At 40.6% G+C, this 27,266-nt stretch overlaps 2 protein-coding genes across 4 annotated transcripts in view; both read right to left on the bottom strand.

Annotated features, from left to right (window-relative positions):
- Nucleotides 1–27,266, bottom strand: part of LOC124270624 (cell wall protein DAN4-like) — a 63,038-nt gene continuing 35,772 nt past the window's right edge. The window contains exons 2-7 of one of the 3 annotated variants that reach the window (XM_046705657.1): nucleotides 20,036–20,113; nucleotides 18,790–19,020; nucleotides 3,572–4,198; nucleotides 2,946–3,048; nucleotides 1,794–2,152; nucleotides 1–1,756 (exon numbers count right to left, since the gene is read on the bottom strand). In XM_046705657.1, coding sequence (XP_046561613.1) covers nucleotides 1,822–2,152; nucleotides 2,946–3,048; nucleotides 3,572–4,198; nucleotides 18,790–19,020; nucleotides 20,036–20,102 — 1,359 coding nt within the window. In that variant the 5' untranslated portion in view covers nucleotides 20,103–20,113 and the 3' untranslated portion in view covers nucleotides 1–1,756; nucleotides 1,794–1,821. Of the gene's footprint in view, nucleotides 2,153–2,945; nucleotides 3,049–3,571; nucleotides 4,199–18,789; nucleotides 19,021–20,035; nucleotides 20,114–27,266 lie in introns of all 3 variants that reach the window. The other 2 variants (XM_046705658.1, XM_046705656.1) reach the window with 2 other exon arrangements.
- Nucleotides 7,013–18,783, bottom strand: LOC124270626. Its single transcript, XM_046705661.1, has 10 exons — nucleotides 17,709–18,783; nucleotides 13,761–13,835; nucleotides 13,481–13,555; nucleotides 11,817–12,118; nucleotides 10,672–10,890; nucleotides 10,088–10,132; nucleotides 9,430–9,454; nucleotides 8,490–8,525; nucleotides 8,055–8,102; nucleotides 7,013–7,718 (listed from the first exon to the last, which is right to left on the bottom strand). Exons 4-10 carry the CDS (start codon nucleotides 11,926–11,928, stop codon nucleotides 7,652–7,654), a joined length of 552 nt encoding a protein of 183 aa, XP_046561617.1. The 5' UTR covers nucleotides 11,929–12,118; nucleotides 13,481–13,555; nucleotides 13,761–13,835; nucleotides 17,709–18,783; the 3' UTR covers nucleotides 7,013–7,651.

The following is a 27,266-nucleotide window of genomic DNA, read 5'->3' as shown; positions in this document are numbered from 1 at the left end:
CTCATGGACAAGAATTGTTGGATAAGGGGAGATAACTATATTGAAGGTCATTGATGACAGCGTAAAAAAACTATTCAAAAACGAAATATATTACCTGAAAAACTTGCAACAGATACCAATGTAGCGTTATTACTAAATATGACGCCAATATCAAACTGTCGGTTAAAAACAAACATAAACCCTTGTGTCATGGTGGCTACAGGAGACAAACAAGACTTGATTATTGGATGGTGATGCATTTGATAGGGGCATCATAGTTGTGTGTTGGAGTGAGTGAGTGAGTTGGGCTTTACGCCGCCTTTACACTATTCCACCAATATCAAGGCGAGGGACACCAGAAATGGGCTTCACACATTGTACCCATGTGAGGAATCGAACCCGGGTCTTCAGTGACGATCGAACGTGTCTACCCCACCGCCGGACCTAAAGTTTTAAGTGTTCGGTGACTATGTTAAGCCTCGTAATGTTTGTATTTGTTTGGGCCAATGAAATTTTCAAGTGTAATCTTGCTCGGCAGTTTATGTTCCCGTGTGTTTACTGTCTGCTTGATCTGACGGGTCGCTTTACAAATGGGCCGCTGGAATTCCTGTAGGCTACCGAATGATTTTGAGTCATAAGTAAAGCGGAGCGGTGGGGTAGCCTAGTGGTTAAAGCGTTCGCTCGTCACGCCGGGCTCGATTCCCCACATGGGTACAATGTGTGAAAGCTATTTCTGGTGTCCCCCGCCGTGATGTTGCTGGAATGTTGCTAAAAGCGGGGTAAAACCCAACTCACTCACTAACTGACACCAGCTGTGTCAAGACATATGCGGGATATACGATAACTGTGAGTGGTGTTCGACTATGGCACGGGAAGACAATATACATGGATATATCAACAACACACTGACAGAAAATACACAAAATTAAAATACATCAGAACCCCATTAATGAGAGGGCGTCTCGACATTTGAAAACACATCGAGTTCAAGGATGTTTCCCTACATCATCAACATTACGGCTATAATACAGATTGACAAAACATGCTTCTCAAATCATCAGCACCATCAGTATGTCAAATGGTATGTCAAATTTATAAAACAATAGGTTAACATATGTACACGAGACAAAAAAATATCACATATTGTTGCACTATGGGGACTCGATAAATTAGACAACGTATGTAGTTAATGAGTGATATGCTGGCATCAATAAATACATGTGTTTATCCCTCCCAAATACACAAAACATTTCAATGATAATGTGATTTTATCACTGTTAAACTTCCTTTTAGAACTATTTATATTTTCCAGTATGTAAATGTTTCTAAATGCAAGTTCAATATTATCTATTCATAAGTAATACTCAAGGATAGTCAACGTTGGATATGTTTCATGCTTCAACACTTTCCATTGTAATCTCGAAAGATGTCCCTGCATAATACGCATTCCTGCACATGAGATCTCTGTCATTGAGTTGAACTGAACCCCCATAAATCCGGTAAAATTCCTCGTGAAAAATAAATAAATAATTGCATTGATTATCGTACGCTGGGCGTGTAATAATATCTCATGGACAAATATGTTTGCTACAGAAATCGTTCTATAGACGAGGTTCCGGAATAACGGGGTTTACTGTGTTCAGCTGTATTCTCTCTGACCTTGGTGTTAGAACTCGCACCCAGAGGAACAGGGGTTACTATGCACATCTACAGTCTCTCAGAACTTGGTCTTAAAACTTGCACCCGGAGGAACAGGGTTTATGCACACCTACAGTCTCTCAGAACTTGGTGTTAAAACTTGCACCCGGAGGAACAGGGTTTACTCTGCACATCTACAATCTCTCAGAACTTGGTGTTAAAACTCGCATCTCGCACACGTCTACTTGGTGATCCAGGCCTCGTTGTTGGTGGCGATCCTTGACCGACATAAGCCTGGTAATCTAAATAGTTCAGTCTGGGTGAAGGTTTTAACCGGTGGTGCCTGTGGTCATCATGGGGCGAAGGGTGTTGTTTTATGGAGATATTTTCCTTGGACACCGATATGGAGTTTGGTCCCCTGTAGATGATGTAGTCTGTTGTGATGACGGCAGGTGCTTGTTTGCTGTTGTAGTTCCAGCCGGAAGATGACCTCTCCGTGTCCTCGCGAGGGGGGGTCCTTTTACGCCTTCTGGCGCTGGAACATGAGAAGACATATGATGCTATCTGGTGAGGATCGGGCAGCAATGTCAGAACACCGGGGTCATTCAACACTCTACATTTCACACTCGATCAACTACCAAAAGCAGCGACGTATTTATCAAGAGGAACAAACACTTCATTAATCTATCTATCTATATTCATTCATTCGTTCCTTCGTTCCTTCGTTCATTCATTCTCAACCTGTGACGATCCCGGTCAGTAACCAATAATTGTCCGAAGGTGCTAACGGGATCGAGTTGTCAGGCGCGCTGACTTCTCGACACATGTCATCGTATCCCAACTGCGGAGATCGATGCTCATGATGTTAATCACTGGATTGTATGGTCCAGGCTCGACCATTTACAGACCGCCGCCCAATAGCTGGAATATTGCTGAGTTCGGCGTTAAACAAAAAACAAGCAAACATCATTATTATTAAATCTACTATGAATAACTAGAAAGAGTATTTGTTCAAGTAAACAGTATCGATGCGCCTACGGATATTGGTTACATGATATAGAACGTCAACGTCAGTCCCGGTTATGCGATGCATTGATTCCATTAGGGTAACAGGTAAAATAGTGACGAATAGTGACGGATCAGTGAAAACACCAGGTGTTCCCTATAGGGGCGCCAGTGTGTTATGTAACTAACTGTTACGGTAGTAATATCTATTTAAATTGTAATAAAACGTTGTTAAACAATGGTTCGAAGAAAGAAACGCCGTTTGATGTTATTTGACTGATCTTTTACATGGTGATGTAAGGGGAGGTTCAACTTGTACTTACCCAAATATAAGTATACATATTAGGGTGAGGAAGAAGGCTATAATAAAGGTCCCGCTCGTCACTGCGGCTGCTATAACCCCAATGCCTGCTATGTGAAGACTGTCTGCAAACGAGAAAACAGAGTACAAGTATTTGTAAACAAAACTTCACACAATTCGTACGATATTTGTGTGAGAAAGCAAAGTACAAGTATTTGTAAACAAAACTTCACACAATTCGTACGATATTTGTGTGAGAAAACAAAGTGCAAGTATTTCTAAACAAAACTTCACACAATTCGTACGATATTTGTGTGAGAAAACAAAGTACAAGTATTTGTAAACAAAACTTCACACAATTCGTACGATATTTGTGTGAGAAAACAGAGTACAAGTATTTGTAAACAAAACTTCACACAATTCGTACGATATTTATGTAAGAAAACAAAGTCCAAGTATTTATAAACAAAACTTCACACAATTCGTACGATATTAGTGTGAGAATGCAAAGTCCAAACATTAGTAAACAAAACTTCACACAATTCGTACGGTACTTGTGTTTTTAATCCATCTTGGAAATATCTGAGGATGGAACTCAGTGAATTATGTTGTGTTAATGGTGGTACATGAAGTTTATTTGTTACTCACCAGGGTCAGAGACGGTACTTGACACTGCCGTGGTTGATGATTCTGTAGAAGTCGTTGAACTTGATGGCGTTGACGATACATCCTGCGTCGATGTCGTTGTAGATGATGATGTGATCTCTGCCGTTGGTGTCGTTGTAGTACGTATGGTAGTAGTCGTTGGTATTGTCGTTGTGCTAGAGGTTGTCGTCGATGTAGTTGACGGTGTTGCCGTACTTGTAGTTGTAGATATGGATGTGGATGCTGTTGTAGAGGGTGTTGTGGTTGTAGGTATCGTTGTAGATGTTGATGATGTTGTCGTTGGTGTTGTGCCGGTTGTAGTTGTAGACGTTGATGACATTGTCGTTGTTGTTGTGGTGGTTGTAGTTGTAGACGGTGATGTTGTCGTAGGTGTTGTGGTTGTGGATATAGAGGTTGATGCTGGCGTCGTTGAGGTTGTAGTTGTAGTCGTCGGTGTTGTCGTTGGTGTTGTGGTTGTCGTAGTTGTAGAAGTCGTTGTTGTTGGTAACGTTGTTGTCGACGTCGACGTTGTTGATTCAGTTGTTGTTGAAGTAGTGGTGGAAGTAGTAGTTGGTTGCGTTGTAGATGTACTTGTCGACGTAGTAGTTGCTACCGTTGTCGTAGTTGGATCTAGAACACAAAAATACAGAATGCTGGTTACACAGTCACGTCATTTTTACAAAATCAAATTTAAATTTAATACAATATAAAACGGTGTAGCGTCTATTCATTCATTAACTCACCATCAAACAGAACATTCAAGGATCCAAAACATATATACCACAAATTTCATTGTTCTATAGAAATAGTTTCTGACAATTGAGAGTGGTTGTCAGCAGCACAAACAACTTGAACAGAAGACACAACTTACAGTTGAATATCATTAACGTGACGGTCACCCAAAGAGAGACTATTTATGTACCTTTATATGTTTCATTACTCCGGACACTCAATAATCCCAACAATATCTGTAAACAAATCATTCCGGACTTCACATGTTTCGGGTGCATATTCCACCTCACAAAAAATGACAAACTTTAAGGAATAATCCATTTTGGGGTTTCACCGGTTCATTTCAGTTCAACGGCCTAACAGAACGCAGTCGCAACTGTATACCTGTGCACGTGTATATAAGTGTGATCTACAAGAAGTTACATCCAACAAAAAACATTACGGATTATTTTCCAACTGTTCAACCAATTATTAAAAAAACAGATTAAGGAGCAAGAATCCTGTTTAGAATTTGCAAAAGCAAACTTTGAAACAACACACTACATACCTGAGAAGAAACAGCAAAATACTTTATTCAAAGTGTATTTACATATTTTACATTTGTCTCGTGTTACAGCAGATGGCTCTAGTGACAATGTCTAAAGTTATACAATCTGAAATAACAATGTTAGACCCACTATTGAATCTGAATTACATTTCTGTCATGAATGTCCATTTTATCATGACCTGCGATCAGATCTATTGCAAGAATTGTATTATGTTTTTCCATCGTACAATAAGCTTATCTCATTATTCACATCAAAAACAATTATATCATAACTAATCTTGCAAAAAAAAGATTTAGCTCAGAAGAAACGAAACAGATATTTTGCATCATGTTGATGCTATCAATGTCCATTATATATAATGTTGCATTAAAAACAACACCTGTATATGAGAATGTTATGGCGCTCGTCAACGTATTGAGGCAGTAACTTACGTGTATAATGGGCCGGTGGCCCCTTTATCGAAATAAACACACACAGTAATTACACATTCTCAAAAACGTTTAAACAACACATTTTAGTCTATATCTAACACTCCTGACAAGTTGGAATATGCGTAAAATTTTCATGAGAGTGGTCACATGTAAAACAGTATTCCAAGCGGATACATTTGTACATGGCTATGGAAGAGCGCACGCTATAAGACTCCTATCTGGAATAGGAACCTCGACATATCGTTAATAACTACATAAACAGGATAATGCCAGGAACGTTGATAACAATTAGTGAGTGAGTTTAGCTTTATGCCGCTTTTACCAATATCCTAGCATATCAAGGCGAGGGACACCATAAATGATGCATGAGCTTCACACATTGTACCCTTGGGACTCAAACAAGGGTCTTCGGCGTGACGAGCGAACGCTTTAACCACTACGCTACCGTACCGCTCCCATTGATAATAAGTAGAGCAGCAAGTTGACAGTGCATAAAACAAAAGATGTGTGGAAGCTCAGCTTTCCTTCCATTTGCCTTTGTCGTCAGTTCGAAGTTAACCACGATGTGTGGAAGATCAGCTTTCCTTCCATTTGCCTTTGTCGTCAGTTCGAAGTGAAACACTTACAGTAACCTACAGTTATAACGAACTCAAATGGCCACTAATTTAGTTCGTTATAACCATACATCGTTATAAGTATTGTGAGCAAGTGGCCGGGGATAAAAAATCAGATCGTTATATCAGTCAGATCGTTATAAGCATATACGCAGTTTACTCCAAGTGTAATAACCTTCCGTGGAATACGGCCGTGTATGCGACCAGCTGTATAGAGCGGCGGATTACAGCAGCATCGTGGTATATCACTACTTCCTTGTTGGTATGTTCTTAACGGAATATGCCGAGAACAGCCTCGCCACATACGTGCCAAGGGAAATACCTCCATGTGCACGTATTGCTGTGTGAAGAGCCTTTACGTAGGCAGGCAATACTCGATCTTCAGTAATTGTATTATTTATAGTATTTACTGGTCGTCTCATACATTGTATTATTGATCCATGAATGTATGGCTTAAATACCCTGTTCACGATTCACCGTTGACGTGTTGACTAAGTGTATATTTTTCCGTGATCAAACGCCTGCAAATCCATCTTGAACCATTACTATGTCAAGATATTTTTGCACATCATTGTAAACAACAGAGGGATAGTCAAGATAAAAAGGCACAAAAATATACATAACTGATATGCACTTTAAGCAGTTTGGGAGTAGTCTGTGATAACTTCTTTGAGTGGCATTTAGAAGTTGGGAAGTACAATATAGAACAAACTTTATGGATAACAACTTCTTTTTATTCGTGAGTGCGACGTTTCGATACAGATTCTTGTACCGTTCCATTATGCTTGACAACGGTACAAGAATCTGTATCGAAACGTCGCACTCACGAATAAAAAGAAGTTGTTATCCATAAAGTTTGTTCTATATATAGTCTGTAATAGTTATAACAACAATATTTATATGTGCACAGCAATACTTACAACGATTCTACAATGTCTTAAGCAGGGGCACGCCTGCGTGTCCTCAGCTGCAGTACACGTGCTTGCACAAACATACACATCATTAGATGAACCAGACATATATGTTCAGACATAGAGGTTCTGCGGCAGAGATTCCTACATCAGATCCATAATTAATGCAACCGGATATTTTTGCTAATGAAAACAAGAGGCAGTCTCATCATCGCTGTTTTTGTAAATGCATCAATTTCATGCAACAATTTTATATATTGAAAGCTAATTCTAACAGTTCTAGTTTACTCAATGAGAAAGGTAATTTATACTTTCCTGTCTTTTAGCCTAACTGGTAACCGCCTAAGACCTATGTATTTCTTACACTATATAGCACGTTTTTTGTTAATAAACGATTAACACGCAATGGATTTTGGTATTTCTAATGGCCGCAACTCAGTACAGTGAATAATGCTACCTTAGACCATCCATAACCTGTGAAAAAAGAAACAATACAAAGAGGGAACATTGTACATGAATAATATATAGTAAATATTTAAAGCTGGTATAAAGCTAAGAACTGTATGGATTTTCTCCTTGTAAATAAGTGATTACGGGTGAGAAAGATTCGTTACTTTCGATATTGTATTTGTAGATGTAGTTTATCTGATGCAGCACAGCTGTGCTCCATGCTCTTTGGTATTCTACATTAAGTGCCAGTAAATACCTAGGGCAGAGGGATTTCTGAACTACACACATCAAGGTTCTGCGCTACACATTTACTCATTAGTTTTTATTCCTTTTGTCAGATTGTCCCGAATTCTTCCTTCCACCGCTGTATCAAAGTCATCACCATTTTGTCAGTCAGTCACAAGAGTTCTTCGAAAAGAAAGAGCACTAGAAAAGGGTCCAAGAAATATGTATAATCAGGAACGCTGAAAGAAACAACAAATTCTTTGTTACTTTTATTTTCATATGTACAATGCGCATTTCTTAATCGAACGAGGAAATATGTGTTTAATTGTAATTATTGTGTTCACATCATCGTGTTAAAATCAACGTTGTGCTGCAATCTGGTTTTTATATACACTTGGATTAATTATGTCATAAATTTTATAAATTTAATTAAAGATTTAACCATTTTACATTATGATATTAACAATATCAAATTAACAATAATGTTGCCAGAGCATAAAAACGACAACGGCAATGATGATGATGATGATGATGATGATGGTACTATCTTCACATTTAGCAGAATATTTAAGTACCGATAATAATGCCATGGATAATACGAGAAGAAGCTGAGTTGTTGGTATCTGAAATGAAAACAAAATCGTGTTAATATTTAGAAAACATACATGCTTTTTAATTAGGAGCGATGTTACTTGAAGACCTGAGTGCGAAATGGAATATAGTAGGTGCAAACAGTGATTTTATTGACGCTAAATACCAAGTTCAATACTTTTGCTGTAAGGGAGGGAAGGTGGAAAGGGTAAAGTATCTCTCTGACTCTCTCTCTGTCTCTAGATCTCTTTGTATCATCGATGTCAGTGTTCATTGCTTTATCTGGCGGTGGGGTAGCATTCTCTTGCTGTGTACGTGTTCGATGTTAGTTATGTATGATGTCAGTGTTCATTGCTTCATCAGGTGCGCTGTCAACATGTTCTTTGCATATTAAATGTTTACCACATGCCGGTACATACCGCCGCATGATGTACACGTTGTTGTTGTGGTAGAAACTGAAACAACACCTTACATGCTATTAACATGCTCAACACATAGACGTGTATGTCGGTCTTAGTAACAAACTACACTGCCGGGCAAAATAAGGTATACACCCATATTTCATTTTAGTTTTAAGGAATGGTTATTCAATAATGAACGATGTCATACGGGTACACGAGTAGTTGTGTTTCGAAACCTAAGTTCGCAATGCTCGGTGAGAGAGTTAACAGCCTAGTAATGTTTCATGTAAGTGTATACTTTCTTTCCAAAATTTCTCTGAATGCCATCATTGATAATAGATTTACCTATTTATTAAAACAACGTATTGAGCGAAAGGGTAAGCTTTCGGTCATTCGAAATTTTCCATTCAAGTAGTTAATTAATTCGTCTTTTAACTACTAACTATAGTTATGGTGTTAAATACGAACCTCTCGTCCACGTTAGGTTATTGAGATATAACTAGTTAAATGGAGGTGTTAAATGTAAGTATTTCAAGACACAGTGTGACGAGAACCACAAGGACACGACAACAGCCATTTACCAGGAAAGTCAGTACCCTATTGGTAAAGCGTTTTCCTTTCGTCATGCACAAGACCACGGTTCGTTTCCCAACACAGGCAGAGTGCTTGAGGCCCGTTCTAGAGTGGTGACATTGATGGAATATTGTGAAAAGCGGAGGAAGACTCACTCACTCACTCACTCACTCACTGTGATTTCATAACACGACACATGAGATTAGCCGAGTAACGATGATACGGTTACGTTATATTAGTAAAACGTATTGTATTATGTGTTTATTGGAAGTGTGAGATACATCCACAGGCCTCTGATGTTAGAACATAGCACCTGTAACAACACAGACACCATTATAACAGATGCAGAACGTGGCAACAAAAACTATAACTGTACTGAAGATACCTAGTATATGTCCATTTGGGGCGTTCTGAAATAGAATCAATTTCTTAAGAATGACGTTGTGTGTGCGTGGTATATGTCCGCCCACTACTTATCTTGTAAAGACATGAGGGCCTTGTCTTGAACCATTTCAAGAAATATAAATTTTAATATAATTATAGAAATCACATCAATCATCATTTCTGTTTATGGTGATGCAAGAGGTGCATTTAAATGGCTGGTATATTCGCTCACTGTTTAGCTCATCCGAAAATATTGCTCATTATAAATGTTCGTAATCTTAGAGCAGATGTACAGTTAATATTTTAATGTTTCAGTATTTTCGTTGAATGTAATACAGAACGATAGTGCAAAGGAATAACCAGTCTTAGTGTCCTTAGAAACACATTTCGTTTGGTGAATAAGGAAATAGAGCTGTGAACATTATATGAAAATGGACGAACGAACTTCTTCAGTTCTAAACTGTAGAAAACCTTGAGCGAACAGACTCTAGAGGAAACAGAGCGGGTATTCCTGCTATTTGAACTTAAGAAAGAGTAACACATTTTCTTCAAGTTCATACTTTGCCAGAAACACTCTGACCGTTTAAGTCAGTATTGAATATATAACCTGTCATCAACGCCACTTTACCTACCACAGATAGTGCTAATTGTTGTCATACCTTTGCAGGCACCATCGAATGCAAGGTTCCCAGGATTAGTTTGGACTGAAAGAAATATGTTTGTTTACTATTGGGTGTTGTATTTGAACATCATGTAAACATGGGCATATTTGTACGAAATCATGCATATATCTATAACTGGTTATGTGTTTGATATGGATACCAGTATGTTTGTTACGTAAATTCTGAAGCCTAGTACATGTTTTTTTTACGTTTGTAATGTTTTGGTCAAATGTGTCCCTTCTATTCCGGGTAGTCGTACCTTGCGTTAACAGTGTTAAATGTTTCAACGAAATATATCCGGTGCATTTTAAGAAGACGTTTGACGTCAGACTTTCAAACAGAACATGACGTACTATATATATATCAAGATCCGGGTATATCTACAGCAAACCAAAGTTAAGGGTATCTTGTGGGGAGGCCCACGGCATGTCATAGCATCCTAACTATGTAGATCAATGCTCATGATGTCACCCATCGGGTTGTCTGGTCCAGACTCGATTATCTATATACCGACGTTATATAGATAGAATACTGTTGAGTGGAGCGTAAAATAAACCAAAATGGCTACTCTCAGTTGTTACCAGGACAGGTCTTCCTGGAGAAAACGATTCTTCCGCCAAATGTCGTTGATGTAGTTGTATAGAAGAAGCAGGAATTGTCGCTGTAGTATGTGCCCTGACAGTCAGCCACTGCGAGACAGATCGCTTCACATCCGTCTAAAGATGCAGTAGTACTGATGGAGAGAAGGGGACTGCCACTAGCCCTCTGTGTTGTGCTGGAGCTTATGCAGCAGAATGTACCTGTAGATGAGAGAGTGAATATCGTTTTACGCCACTTTTGGCAAAATTCCAGCAATACCACGGCGGTGTTACCAGAAATGGGTTTCACACATTGTACCCATGTGGGGAATCGAACCCGGGTCTTCGGCGTGACGTGCGAACGCTTTAACCAGTGGGCTGCCCCAGCGTCCGTTGCCTGTAGATGGTGTATGCTTTAAAGGTAAATTCTTCCGCGGTAGACAGCAACTATGACGTTCGGGGATACTGGGTTTGTTGTTGCAGCTGTTGTTGCAGCTGTTGTTGCAGCTGTTGTTGCAGCTGTTGTTGCAACTGTACATTTTGCTTTAGTCAGTGAGTTAGATTTGATACCGTGTTTCACAGTATACAAACTATAAACCTAGACAAACCCAGAAACATAAGAACCCCGAACCGTTATTCGAAACGAGGATCACAGGTTTCTGACGTGCCCAAGGGACGCTACTCTGTACAGTAACTAGCGACAACTGGGGCATGGCAGGAAGACCAACGCTTTGTCTCTGATAATATACAATTTTGACAGAAACAATGAGTTCCATTGAAAAGGAACCCCAGTCATGTGGGAGATTCAGAACGTGTGGAAAAACACTCTCGGTTTATTTTGTGCTTTTGTATTAAAGTAAGGGCTGTTTAAACGGAATAATATGTTTCACATGAGCGTGTACTAGCATGGGTACGGGGTTGTCTTACCCGTTGGAGTCTGTTTTACTTCCCTTACCAGGAGTAGCTTCTATTTGTCATACCCAACTAGACTGCAACTAGTGGCTATTATAACAGTTTACTGTATTTGATGGCTAAACAACTTGACCGTCTAGATTGTTACTAGACTCGGACTAACGGTCAGGTGAACTTCCTTCTTAGTGGTACCAGAAACGTAATATAAGAAGGCGGAAATGAAGATTGACACGTACCGTTATTGCATGCATGCCTGACGAAGTCGACGATGTCCCCAGATGCTGCAGTAGACGTCCCGGGGTACAATGTGCAGATACCTAGTCTGTATGTGGTGGCTCGGCATGTCATGATATACAGACAGATGCTATTGCAGGATTCAACATTGCGGAGAGAAAACTTGTAAAACCTGACACACCTGTCGTACCTGACGATCTTGTCATGTTACATGATGCTGGGGCGGTTGTTGATGTGGTTGTTGGTGTAGTCGTTGGAGTGGTTGTTGGAGTGGTTGTTGATGCTAACGTCGTTGTCGTTGCGTCTGAAAAAGGTCACTTTTCATTATATTAATGGACATGCCACATAGTTATTAGAATAAACAATGAAATGTATTATTACAGTTATTGTTCTTTCATTTCTAAACTTCAACATCGTTTCTAAATTAACCATAACTTACATATTAACGTCAATTTAACATGTAAAATCAAACACTATTGGACTGTTACTTTAATAGTTCTGTCATTACCATAATCTATGTTGTCATTTATCTAGTTTAATCAACAGTAATGTGAAACTTGACAAAGAAAGGCTTAGATGATAGATGGCCTGGTGACAGCATTGATAATAAAACACCGCAGTTACATTTGTAGCGGATTTTTACACAGATGAGTTGTATAAAGGTTCTGCAAGGCCACTCTTGCATACAGGTATAGTTGTGCTGCATACGACTTTGGTTAGTGGTTACATGCATACAGAACACCGTGGAAGGATGCAGTGGGGAAGAGTGGACAGATGATTAGATGGTGGACAGCATGATTGGATGGAGGAATTGATGATTGGATGGATGATTGGATCTAGCTGTTGACAAATAGATGGATTAAAAAAGCGACAAAAACCTTTTTCCATATTCAGTGAAAACTATGTAGTGTAATGAAAACAATACAGAAAAGTTATTTTTCGTTAAAAAGACATCGGCATAATAGATTTGACATACATGTATATATATTGCATCAAAGATGTATCTAAGGGAGAGGTCACTTATTATCGAGGTAGCGACTAGAAGCGGCAATGATAATTCCATTTAGCAATAATCAACAAAGCAAGGCAATCGCCATTACCTTAGTTTGCCTATTTACATATTTGCCGTGGGTTCAGCTTATATATTTATAGTACCCGTAAACCTTAAAGTAAACAGCTTAATAACTTTAGGTCAGGACAAGTACAAGCATATATACACAAATATAAACACACACGCACGCACGCGAACAGACACGCACACGCACACGCACACACACACACACACACACACGTTGGAGGCACCTGTTGAAGATAATAATCTTGATCGGGATATTGAACCTCAGTTCACCAACCCTCCACCAAATGAATTAATTTATTGTCTTTGGGCATCAATGGTATTTAGATGCATAAATAAAAGCGGCGTAATTCTCTCCTTTACAGGAAATGTCATCCTAGACTTGACATTACGATTCCATTATGATAATATAATCATAAGCATGTGTCACTATCCGTCACAAACACATGCAAAGGCACAAATGTTTACATAAACAAAAACGGAACCATGTAGTGTAAATCATTCTCGTGAATTGCTACACATGTGTAAGTATCAAAGTAATGATTATCATCATCTTCATCATCATCATCATCATCATCATTTTCATCATACCTGAAAATGCAGACGTTGTACGTGTTGTAGGTGTGGGTGTAGTTGACGTTACAATGGTAGCTGCGGTCGTTGTTGCTAATACAAATAATCAGTGATGATGAGAAAAATTGTTTTCGCTTTACATTCCAACCATAAATATATTTTATTTACTAGATACAAAAAAACAGTGTAGGTGTATTTTATTTATATTACTAATAACAAGATGGGGTACACAGTAGCAAGATAGTGTTACATCATGGCCGCATAGCCTGTACCAGCACATACACAAAGTTGTGTATACCTGTCGACGTACGCGTTGCAACTGTCGTAGCATCTGATGTCGTTGCTGTAACGGTTGTTCCTGCAGTGGTCGTGTCTGATATAAATTCAAAATGCTTACATTAACAGAAGATGCATCAATTTAAATGATGAAATATCTAACCGTAGGACAGATACCTCTCATTATAATTTGTTTACTTATTAATATTGATTGAATCATCATGGCAATCTGTGGTAATCAATAATGCTTGATACTGGTAATCATTGTCGATCGATATTGGTAATATAATTGCCGAGACGGTATGATCCATGTTATTTATAATGATAATAAAGTCCGCGTTCATGATTGCTTGTAGACTATTGCCTAGTCTCTGAATATATATAATTTTGATAGTAACACATAAACCCATTTGAATTGAACAGAGCCCCCGTCAGATGGGAAATTGAGGGAATCTAGACTTGCTTCATTTATATTTTTAGCCGCATTGCAGGGAGGTATAAGCAGTGGGGAAAGTAAAGCGGTTCATTGGCTGTGAGACAGACCAGATTGCTAGGAACAAGCATGTTTCTTACGAAATGGTGTTTGCAATGGTGACTTCAGTGCAATGCGCCAACGTATTTCAAATTGGCGTACTCCGCGAAAAAGTAACACAAAATCCGCCCATCCACATAAAAGCTAATATACCTTCAAACGGCCATAAACCCTCACACTAAGGTTGAGTCCAGTAACTATATACGGTAACTTTAAACCAGTCGGTGGTTGGTAGTGTCCCTTTGTTAGGCGCAATATGCAAATATCAGCATAGCAGAGTCTGGATAAACAGCTGTAAACACATCGGGCGTATTGTGACAAAGACGAAACAGGTATGACTTGCAAATATACAGTATATATGGGGAAAGGTCATTTTCAGTACCAATGTTGTCACCTGATAGGAACATGTCTTGGCAGAGACGGTTTCAGGCTCAATGGCGTTGGACCAACAAGAGAACACTATGTGTGAGACGTGCTACAGGAAGAGCAGGATATGATGACCGTATTTTTGGGAGACCTGGTGACGTCACTGACTTGCAGCATTCTGTTCATACAAGTTTTGACAGCTGTTTTGTCTTTTTCGCCCAGTGGCGTGGATAATCAATTTTGATTATGCTCTGGTGATTTATTCTTGTACATGAAGCTTATTAGTATATCTGTGTTGTGTAAAAGTCTGCTTGATGTATCCAATATATCCAAACATTCTCGTCTTTTCGTAATTATTTCTCTTCAAGTGATTTTCGTTCTGATTACTTTATGATTGTACTTACTGATAAGACACGCTATAAGGTAGCCTAAAGATATCTTGTTCAAATTATTGTTAATCAAATATGGATGTCACAAAAATGAGCAATTTGCCACACTCGATCACAGGTTTTTGGCACTCCTGAGGAAAGCAACAATGCACAAGGAATTATGACTCAAAATATGAATGGACCTCAAGTGACACTTTAAAATACTAAAGACACATTGGAATGACAAAGTATTAATAACGACAACTCTTTCTTTTTTGGTCCTTCCGGCGCAAAATGTGCCCGAAGCAACAAATCTTGACACCGCAACTGCAATTCTGTTTATTCGGATGTGCATTGTTCCACTGACACACTCTTGACACCTTCTGAGAGGTGGACAACAACTGATACCACTGAATGTGGATGTGTTTGCAGTTTACATTTTGAGAGTTCACTTGACTGAGAAGCTCCGAGCCTCACATAAACGGTATTACGTAAAAGTGTTGTGGACTATGCATGATTTCATGGAGGTGTATCAAACGAAACTTAGGGCAGCTGAGCAAATCGTATCACTGTGAATAAATATCACCAAGTCCATATAAATAAGCATTTCTCCAACCGCTAGAAATGGATAAACTTGTAGAACGTAATGTGGTATGATGAAAAAGGTATAGCTCAGTTACACAAGATGTAACATTAAAGTCCTCTTCTTTCGTAAACGTCAAGTTAATAAGATGGTTCAGTGCATGTAGGTTGCAATGAGTATAAACCACCCACCAGCACATTGGACAATATCACAAGGGCGTTAACGAATGTTTATCAGTGGGATCTTTCGGGAACCATGCGTCCATGATTTAACAATGTGTATAAACCACCCACCAGCACATTAGACAACATAACAAGAGCGCGAACGTATAACCGTGCATCCATGTGTTAACACTGTGTATTAACCACCCACCAGCATATTGGACAACATTACAAGAGCGTTAACGAACGTATAGAAGCGGGATCCTGCGGGAACCGTGCATCCATGTGTTAACACTGTGTATTAACCATTCACCAGCATATTGGACAACATAACAAGAGCGTAAACGAACGTATAGAAGCGGGATCCTGCGGGAACCGTGCATCCATGTGTTAACACTGTGTATTAACCATTCACCAGCATATTGGACAACATTATAGGCGTTAACAACGTATAGAAGCGGGATCCTGCGGGAACCGTGCATCCATGTGTTAACACTGTGTATTAACCACCCACCAGCATATTGGACAACATAGATAGAAGCGGGATCCTGCGGGAACCGTGCATCCATGTGTTAACGATGTGGGAACCAGCATATTGGACAACATTATGGCGTTAACGAACGTATAGAAGCGGGATCCTGCGGGAACCGTGCATCCATGTGTTAACACTGTGTATTAACCATTCACCAGCATATTGGACAACATTACAAGAGCGTTAACGAACGTATAGAAGCGGGATCCTGCGGGAACCGTGCATCCATGTGTTAACACTGTGTATTAACCATTCACCAGCATATTGGACAACATTATAGGCGTTAACGAACGTATAGAAGCGGGATCCTGCGGGAACCGTGCATCCATGTGTTAACACTGTGTATCCATTCACCAGCACATTGGACAACATTACAAGAGCGTTAACGAACGTATAGAAGCGGGATCCTGCGGGAACCATGCATCCATGTGTTAACACTGTGTATTAACCATTCACCAGCATATTGGACAACATTATAGGCGTTAACGAACGTATAGAAGCGGGATCCTGCGGGAACCGTGCATCCATGTGTTAACACTGTGTATTAACCACCCACCAGCACATTGGACAACATTACAAGAGCGTTAACGAACGTATAGAAGCGGGATCTGGCGGGAACCGTTCATCCATGTGTTAACGATGTGTATTAACCATTCACCAGCATATTGGACAACATTATAGGCGTTAACGAACGTATAGAAGCGGGATCCTGCGGGAACCGTGCATCCATGTGTTAACACTGTGTATCAACCACCCACCAGCACATTGGACAACATTACAAGCGTTAACGAACGTATAGAAGCGGGATACTGCGGGAACCGTTCATCCATGTGTTAACACTGTGCAGGGTGAACACTGACTCAGGCATTCAAGCAGCTCTTTACTGTACACATTAAACTTTTACTTATTCCCAGTCTTATTCATGTCACCCGGGTTTTAAGAATATATTCAGCATATCACTCCACTAACATGGTTCAGTATTTTGTTAATTCAAATAATGCTACTGAGAACTGGTCCTCTCTTATTTGCGATGTTTCACAGTATAGGAGAGAACACAGTGATTCTTGAGATGTTTAATTGATCAGAATACTGGTCAATTCATTGGAATTTCAATACTATGTTCCTCTGTAGGCACACCGCTAAGTGTGTGAGGAAACGGATTGGAAACAACGGTCAGTGGATTCGGGCACACGGAAGGTATTCAACTCTGCACCACGGTCCCTTAGGCGCCTGGACCATCCTGGTCCTACAGAAAGCATCGAGAACTACATGGATGTACTACCCAGAGTGAATGAGTGATATCAAACCATATTTGTTTAGATTTTGGTTTCGAAGAACTATTATTGAGAACGCACAGTAAAGAGCTACTTCAAGACAGTGTTTGTAGTAGGTACCAAATGCATGCACAACCCATGCAGAGCAACATACCTTGCTTCATCTCCGTCTCCCAACATCGATTACAAGGTCTCTTCTTATAACGAGGCTCATCCGCCACCCGTAAAACGTTCACGTCGAACCGGCGTCATGGCTTAACCACCACCCGTAAAAGGTTCATCTCAAACAATGCGTCAAGGCTTAACCACCACCCGTAAAACGTTCAGTTCAAACAATGCGTCAAGGCTTAACCACCACCCGTAAAACATTCAGTTCAAACAATGCGTCAAGGCTTAACCACCACCCGTTCGGTTCAAACCAACGTCACGACTGAACTAGCGAAAGACAGTCAACTGACACCACTGTCCGAATGTCACTGTTCAAACATTCGCCTCAACCCAGCACTTTGGCTCAATCTTCACCTGCATGACGTTCAACTCAAGCTAACGTCACGACTTCGTCAACAGCTTGCACCCAACTAGCGTCATGGTTCTACCGACACCCATAACAGGATCGTACTATTTACACATGTAATTTGGAACCATTTTGATTTTGACACGTGGGCGTGTGCAATATGACAACTGTCAATTTAGAATAATTAAACATATTCCATGTTATCAAACGCTATTTGAACGACACCCACGTACGATTTGTCTCACCGTCCAATACCACATCCACTCGATAACGAGTCATGTTGAAGGGTTCGTGCAACACTGCTTTAAATAATGTATTGGCTTGGTGTCCTCGTTGGCACACAGGGTCCAGTGTAATCTGCCGAGGACAATTTGGACCATGGACCTACATCCAGACCAAAATAAAACAACCTTGTAATGACACATTAAGTGACTGCCTAATTGTTCCCAGTTAGTGCCAGTTGAGGAGATCGAGAAAAGAGCATACCCAAAAGGATCCACTCTCTAACGCAGTCTGATGACATCGCCATGTTGTGATTGCAATGTAAGGAATGGAATCACGCACAAAAGTGATTGTAAAGCAGAACATGTCCTCTCAAATCCCATATTGGGCCGTCGTATTGATCCTCGAGCGTCTATATGAAGCGACCTATGAGAGTGTATTGTCTATTAAAAGCTTCATTGCCTGCATGTATTTCTCGGAAACATGACATTGTCCTTACCTGGAACACACGTTCGCTGAAAGAACGTTGTCTGGGTGTCATCAGAGAGCATCGGCACCTCGTTGTACAGGTAGCAGGAAAAGCTATGGCTGTTGAATTCTCCCGCTACACAACCTGACTGGCTTCCACAGAAGGATTGGCATGCACTGAGATCCGCAGTACTTTTAAAGCCACTCCACAAATCCTGCTGCCCTTTCTTCGCCACTTCTTCAGAATAACTGCATGTTTCACCTGTTATTGAATAATTCATTTGATACTGACATTGATCTTGATAAATTATCCCCAGGACGTATCGTATCACATTCCGACACTGACCAAAATACGTATGCGCCAAGGTTTGACATTGCACAAGAAATCTCCTTGAAGAGGAAAGGCAGAAATTGGTTCAACTGTGAGTTTGAAAAGTATTTAGATTATTCCAAACTGTCATCCACGGAAGATATCGCTTTTACCGAATTTTAAACATTTCATGGACTCGCGTTTGTTTTATCTTATCTTATCTGGCGAGATTGTCATTACGTTAAGGCGCGCCAGTTATTTCAGTCAGAGGATGGACTAATTCTAGATCACAGATATATACTGTTTCGATGGAATCAAATAGTTATCATACAAGGTGTTCGCGAGAATAATTGCGTATCCTGCCCCATTAATGGAACCCGTCATAAACACACTTATTCAGCTGAAAAAGCACGGGAACCTATGGTACACTATATGGACTATGGCTGGCTTTACTGCCACTATGCACGTTAATTTACATTGTCAGACTGTACTTGGCTTCTACAGCTTCCACGTACGTACACACCGCCAGACTTTGGTCGACTTTTACTGCTTCCACGTAGGAACACGCCTGAGATATTCATGTCATACTGCGACGAGTAGGCTCAGTATGCCAACATGATAAAACCTCACCTCACCTCACCTCACCTCACCTCACCTCACCTCACCTCACCTCACCTCACCTCACCTCACCTCACCTCACCTCACCTCACCTCACCTCACCTCACCTCACCTCACCTCACCACACCTCACCACACCTCACCACACCACACCACACCACACCACACCCCACCGCTTGTAGCGATATTCCAGCAATATAAAGGCGAGGGACACCAGACACGGGCTTAACACACGTGTACGGCGTGACGGGCTTCAACCACTGGTCTACCCCACTGTCCCCATCACGGCGGAAACGTCTACAGTCAGAAACGTTACACGAAGCACAAGTTAGGATTAAAAATAGGCTTACCTGTTGCAATCAGAGCCCGACTTGCAAACTGTACGGCCAGAAACACCCACGTCCATCTGGGCGCCATGGTAGGAGATGCTGAAACAGACACCGTCGGTGTTACTGAAGCTAGAGAACTTAGGCAAATATACATGTGACCATTTCACGTGATGGAATTGTATACACACAGAATTGCAATTCCATCTATATTGCAACATAGGAAAGCCTTATATATACGCACACACGCACATACAAAGTGGGCAAGGAGACATAAGTTTATACTGTGCTTGTACAGACACACGTGAGAGTCATACAGGGATGTACGGCAACTGAAATGAACTCATTCAAGAAGACACAAATGATAGCATTGTATACATGCACCCATACAAACAAACGGGAGGGGGGGGGCTGTACACAAATATGCAAGCAATCATAAACGAAGGGACTGGATACATATACACAAGCAAACACAAATGAAAGTGCTGTCAACAAATATGCATGCAACTCTAACAAAGGTGCATGCATAAAAGGTGATGTATACATATATGCATGCAAACATAAATAAAGGCACTGTTTGCATGCATGCATGCACATATAATGAAGGTACTGTGTACATAGATATGTGAAAACAAAGGTAAACGAAGGTGTTGTATACATATATATGCACATATAAACAATGGTGTTGTATACATATATATGCACATATAAATGAAGGTGCTGTGTACATAGATATGTGCAAAACAAAGGTAAACGAAGGTGTTGTATACATATATATGCACATATAAATGAAGGTGCTGTGTACATAGATATGTGAAAACAAAGGTAAACGAAGGTGTTGTATACATATATATGCACATATAAATGAAGGTGCTGTGTACATAGATATGTGCAAACAAAGGTAAACGAAGGTGTTGTATACATATATATGCACATATAAATGAAGGTGCTGTGTACATAGATATGTGCAAACAAAGGTAAACGAAGGTGTTGTATACATATATATGCACATATAAATGAAGGTGCTGTGTACATAGATATGTGAAAACAAAGGTAAACGAAGGCGTTGTATACATATATATGCACATATAAATGAAGGTGCTGTGTACATAGATATGTGAAAACAAATGTAAACGAAGGTATTGTATACATATATATGCACATATAACGGAACGTGTTGTATATATGTATGGATGGAAACATTAAAGGGGAAGTTATTGTGCCAATCAATCATATGTACACGTCTTGTGTGTTACGCTTGACGGTCATTATGTATTATTATTTATTATTGGATATTTATATAGTCCACATATCCACGCACTAGTGCATGCTCAAGGCGCTGGTATTTTTTCCCTCGATCATTGGATGTCAATCTCAACGGCACATCTTATTATCAATCTCAACTCCCTGGGGATCATACAACCATCTGGTCATATACCAACGGATTCGTAGGGTTCTTTTTAGTGCACAGGGTTGTGTACTGTACACTAGGGGTTGTGACAACAGTGAAAGCGTCTGCACACAAAGTTTACTCCAAGTTTTTACACCCGGTCACAGGTGGGCTCGATCCCGGCACCTCATTCTCGCTGGATCACTGGCGTGGCCTTAGAGAGCTCGCCAGCAAAGCAAGCCAGCTTCACACAAACTCCCCACATCGCGGGGATTTCTTTCCTATTTCTTTACTTGTGCAACAAGGCACAGCTCCCCAAAGCTGACTTATGCCTGACCTAAGCTAATACTGAGTTAATGGTTTTCTGTGTTGTTGTGGTTTTTAATTTTGTTTATATTCAGCAATCGTGTAACTATAAATTGTCTAGTGAGAATCTCAAACCAATCTAATTTAACTCCAAGTACATTCAGCCGGGACATTGTACAGTACCCGTCAAGCTGTTTCCTATTCATTAGTACGATACTTCCATACACACAGGAATACCAATGCCCCAACATTCGGGGTATGAGGAACTTTGGTAATAACCGCTGGCGCCATATTAGTGTAGCGATAAAAGATGCCCCAAAGAGGATGATAACGAACGTGTCACGCCCGGGGGCAAGGCGCGTGTTTTCCACGTGGTCCAAGGGAGGCTACTCTAAATTGCAAAAGGAATTTCCTTGTCGTAATAGGACAATTGCTGCGATGGTGTTTCGATATGATGTTCTGTTTAATCGTGACGAGCTGAATCTTTAGAATATAAGTAAAAGAAACCCCAGTCAAGACCAGAGTCGCTTGTACATGGGTGGCATAACCTCCGATAACCAAAGTATACGCGCCTCTACCAAGCCTAGTGGTTAAAGCGTTCGCTCGTCACGCCGAAGGCCAGGGTACGATTCTCCACATGGGTACAATGTGTAAAGCCCATTTCTTGTGTCCCCCTGGCGTGATATTGCTGGAATATTGCTAAAGGCGGCGTAAAAATACTTACTCACTCACTCACCAATCCTTCTCACTTTACGGATTGTAAGTTACGTTATTAAACACTGTTTAGGTGTACTGATATTAAACGGGAGATCTCTTCACGGGTGACAAATACAATACAACCCCCGATGACGACCATAATGAGAATATTATCGGGATCGATATTAACACGGCATTGAAAAAATACATTGATGGATTAGGCTACAAATGGACATTGTGCCACGATGACGAATCCCATATGAATCGATGCTTTAAAGTGATATAAAGCCATCAATCAATTTAAATGTGGCACAGTGCCTTTAATTTAATCTGCCCTGTCATTGATAAAACTATATTACCAACGTGCTTGTATCTTACACTACAATAGGAAATTAAGCCGTATTATTCATATCCAATACCCGTGTAGATCCGGGTTAGAATGTCTCTTAAGCAACACTTGCTTGTCGTTAGAAGCGTCAAATGGGATCGGGGGTCGCTCGCTGACGTTGTTGACACATGTTATGGTATCCTAAGAACGTAAATCGATGCTCATGCTGTTGATCAGTGGATTGTCTGCTACAGATTTGATTATTTACGGATCGCCGCCATATAGCTGGAATATTGCTGAGTCAAGCAACAAACAAACAAACAAATACAACAAACAAACAAACAAACAAACACAACAAACAAACAAACAATATTTGACACATTCAATGTGTGTTCGGGTGCTCACATTGAAAATGAATATCATTTTCTCTTATTATGTTATGCCTATAATCATGTACGTACATTATATATTCCTGTGACCTATTATACATATCCATCACTGTACAAATTTAATACTTTGATGTCTGTAGACAATTCCACTGTGCTACGAAATCTAGCTATGTATCTATTTTACGCTTATGTGCTACGTACAAGCCGTTTGTTGGCTGTATGAAATAACTGTACTACGGGCTGATGGCCTACATACACCAGAATAAAGAGAAAGATATACAGACTCCAGTAATGTTTCATCTTGCAACTTCGTATAGGTTAGACTCATGTAGTACACATTACACATTGTTGCAAGTCTCAACTATATTTTCATCCTAACATCATGTCTCCATACGCATTGTATTGTGATATCTTAAACTGGAATGTCAGCGGTTCAACTGTACTGTGAGATCACCGATACCGTTATTTCTGAACCGTGCATAAACAGTCGTAACATGATTCCAACAATAATTAATGGCCAACTGTATTTTTAAAATAACCCGTCACATATTAAGTCATTCCACAAGGGCGCAAGAGAAATACCAACCTCATAAAACGTGTTGGGGTATAAAGGTAAACCTGGCGCCAATGTGTATGGTCATGCATCCATGTCATTAAATGACTTCCCGAGGCTGTGCTGAGGACATTATTTTTAACATGAATGTGCATTATGTGTACTGGGTGACGATTAACAAAGGAACTACGTTGCATTAACATCCCAGCTGCATAAACCACAGAGGTGTAAATCCACCGTTGACTTCTCCCCAAAGAGTTGCCTTCCTGCTCATTTACCCTTAAACACAAATGGAATGTGGGTACTAATAGCATGCCGATTGTTTCCGTTCATGTACCTCGTGGTTAGCATGGGATCACCATGCAATATACATGTATATGACTTACTGTCACAGGTTAAAGTGTACGTACATGTTTTATGTGAATTCAAATTGGAAGGTTTTATGGTGAAGCTGTAAGTTTATCTTGAATTGCATATCTTCTCTTTGAATTTGTTTTTGTCCGTTCTGTCAATGGTGAGGTGAGGTGAGGTGAGGGGAGGTGAGGTGAGGGGAGGTGAAATGGGGTTTAACGTCGCACTTAAGAATATTTCGCTCATATGACGACGTGCATGCGTGTGTATGTGTGGCTGCTTGTACTAGCCCAGACTTAAGCTGGTTTTATAGTGCTAGCCCACTGAGATACCATGCCGCAGTGAAGCATGAATACCCCACACAGACACAGTTATACTGACTCCAAGCCGACCAGTCCTTGTTGTACCCTTTTAATGCCGAGCGCCAGGCAGTACCATATTGTAACGTCTTTGGGTATGACGCGTCCTGGGAATCTGTCAATGGGGCAATGAGGATGGCTGGTAATATCAAATTAACAATAGTTACATATAAACACACTGTCATCGATATAAATAATCTTTTGGTCAGGAATGATTTTTGTCGTATGTACATGTATATTGGTATAGGTTTAGAAGGATGTGCATGACAACAGAATACACATCAGCTGGTGATCATGAGTAACTGTTACAGCTTAGTGAGTGAGTGAGTGAGTGACAGTAGGGCCGGGGCTTGAGTGGTAGAGCGGGTTAGTGTGTGAGGAAATGAGTGTGTTAGTGAGGGTTGATGGATGGGTGGTAGAGTGAATAGTGAGTGGTTGAGGTAATGAGTGAAAGAGAGAGGGTCTATGGTTGGGTGAGTGAGTAAATGAGTGAGTGAGTGAGTATTCCATTTAGTTCGCGTGGTTGAAAACTCCCCATATGAAAACGTCCCACACATCTCAATGTTACGTCACCCTTTCTTTCTTCAGGATCAAAATCTACACGCGTGCCAGGTCAACCAGACTCTATACATCATGTCGGTAAACGTACTATCTTGATGGTAAACAGAGAACTCAAGTCCCTGGAAGACCAAGTTCCAAATACAAACAAAAGTGTTTTATTACCCTTTTTAAAAAAGGACATACCTTTTATGCCAAATTGCATTTCAAACAAAGGTGTTTCTCAATATGTTAACATTACCTGACGATATGCATTATGTCAAGACAGGTGGACTTTTGTTGGTTTTATGCTCCATTACTAAACATCCTAAAAAGACATCCTATCGATGGCATGAAAAATGCAACAGGATACAAATACTCTCAATCAAGCTTTGGTTTGACATAGCCATGACGTATTTCTTGACCCGGGGCTCAAATAGACTCAAGTCAAGGCTTGTTACGTGGCGTATGACAGATATAAACTTCTCTTGTGACATCTTTAAAGGTCAGACTGTGGTGTAAATATGCCCACTGTTCCTACAGGTATACTTAGGGCATTTATCAGTACGTGACCACTCCCTATTGCGTTATTCATAATGATGACGCTGCTTCAGGTGTATCTGCACCTTCAGATGTTAGAACGCATTTATATAAATAGTATCGGTGCATGTAACACGGCTCATTAAGCTGTCATATACATTGAAACCTTGATACAGCCTGTCTACTGCAGCAAGTATAGGACAACACTCGTAATTAACAGGGTCGTCATGGATATGACCGTACACGAATGCTAACCCTAATATACCAGTTGTTGTCACATATATGTATCATGAGTCATCCTACGGTAAACCCTCATATACAATCCTTCTGAACACTTTCAATATCCGATCAGAAGGTGTCGCCGAGACTGACTGACTGACTGACTGACTGACACTAGATACAGCTTAATCTCACTGACATCGTTTACAGCAGTAATATAAGCTCACTATCTATCTCTATATATAAACCAATATAACGCCATCATTCATCGTATTGTGAAACATGGGCACGCCTAGCATCATGGACGTGTGATGTTACAGAGATGACACATGATGATTATCTCTGCATTCCAAACGGAGCAAGATAATGATACTAAATAGCATGTCATCCTTCCATTTACACCTTTCATTGTATATTATCAGGAACATCTCGAGCTTGACATTAAAGAGGTCGATAATCTAGGTTTGGAATTTGGGTTGTGAAAAACAAATCTTGTACCCGACGAATGTGGAAGAAATAATGTCTTCACTCGATATGCAAGATTTTCTGGAAAAATGTATTTGAACCGGATAGCTGTTTTTCTAGTCCTTTCAAAAACAACACAATGTATAGTGGTGTTTTAAGCATTGACTGAATCAGATTCAAACATAAATGCCAACCCTAAACCCTTTTAATGTCGGACTGCATGCATGGGTAGAAACATGACGTTCACGGGGATGGGCCAGGAATGCCTACTGAACTACGTGTCAATGAGTGTGTGAAGAAATACGTGCAGGTCAATGGGTATGTCCACATATGCGTTTAGGTCAATGAGTGTGTAAAGAAATACGTGCAGCTCAATGGGTATGTCAAGATATACGTTTAGGTCATTGAGTATGTGAGGATATACGTGTAGGTCAGTGAGTACGAGGGGCAACGTCTGAAGGTCAGGGAGTATGAGGGACGACGTGTGAATGTCAATGAGTATGAAGGGCAACGTGTGAAGGTCAATGGGTATGAGGGGTATGACGTGTGAAGGTCAGAGTATGAAGGGCAACGTGTGAAGGTCAGGGAGTATGAGGGGCAACGTGTGAAGGTCAGGGAGTATGAGGGGCAACGTGTGAAGGTCAATGGAGTATGAGGGGCAACGTGTGAAGGTCATGGAGTATGAGGGGCAACGTGTGAAGGTCAGGAGTATGAAGGGCAACGTGTGAAGGTCAGGGAGTATGAGGGGCAACGTGTGAAGGTCATGTGAGTAAGGTCATGAATTGGGCAAACGTGTGAAGGTCAGGGAGTATGAGGGGCAACGTGTGAAGGTCAGGGAGTATGAGGGGCAACGTGTGAAGGTCAGGGAGTATGAGGGGCAACGTGTGAAGGTCAGGGAGTATGAAGGGCAACGTGTGAAGGTCAGGGAGTATGAAGGACAACTTGTGAAGGTCAGGGTATGAGGGAAGCCAGCGTGTGAAGGTCAGAGGCGTGAGGGCAACGTGTGAAGGTCAGGGGTATGAGGGGGCAACGTGTGAAGGTCATGGGGTATGAGGGGCAACGTGTGAAGGTCAGGGGGTATGAGGGGCAACGTGTGAAGGTCATGGAGTATGAGGGGCAACG

This window comes from Haliotis rubra, unplaced genomic scaffold (genome assembly GCF_003918875.1).
Source record: "Haliotis rubra isolate DU_JTF1 unplaced genomic scaffold, ASM391887v1 Scf153, whole genome shotgun sequence".
Taxonomy (NCBI): domain Eukaryota; kingdom Metazoa; phylum Mollusca; class Gastropoda; order Lepetellida; family Haliotidae; genus Haliotis; species Haliotis rubra.
The sequence above is the reverse complement of the archived record's forward strand: the minus strand, read 5'-3'. Positions and strand labels throughout refer to the sequence as shown.

What these genes read in the sequence shown, in the direction of transcription:
- LOC124270626 (XM_046705661.1), bottom strand. Translation starts at nt 11,928, where the DNA reads ATGACATGCCGAGCCACCACATACAGACTAGGTATCTGCACATTGTAC. An exon ending in ATTCGATGGTGCCTGCAAAG is followed by an intron (nt 9,455 to 10,087) that starts GTATGACAACAA and finishes ATTCTATTTCAG; the next exon opens with AACGCCCCAAATGGACATAT. An exon ending in CCCAAATGGACATATACTAG is followed by an intron (nt 8,526 to 9,429) that starts GTATCTTCAGTA and finishes GTGTTGTTTCAG; the next exon opens with TTTCTACCACAACAACAACG.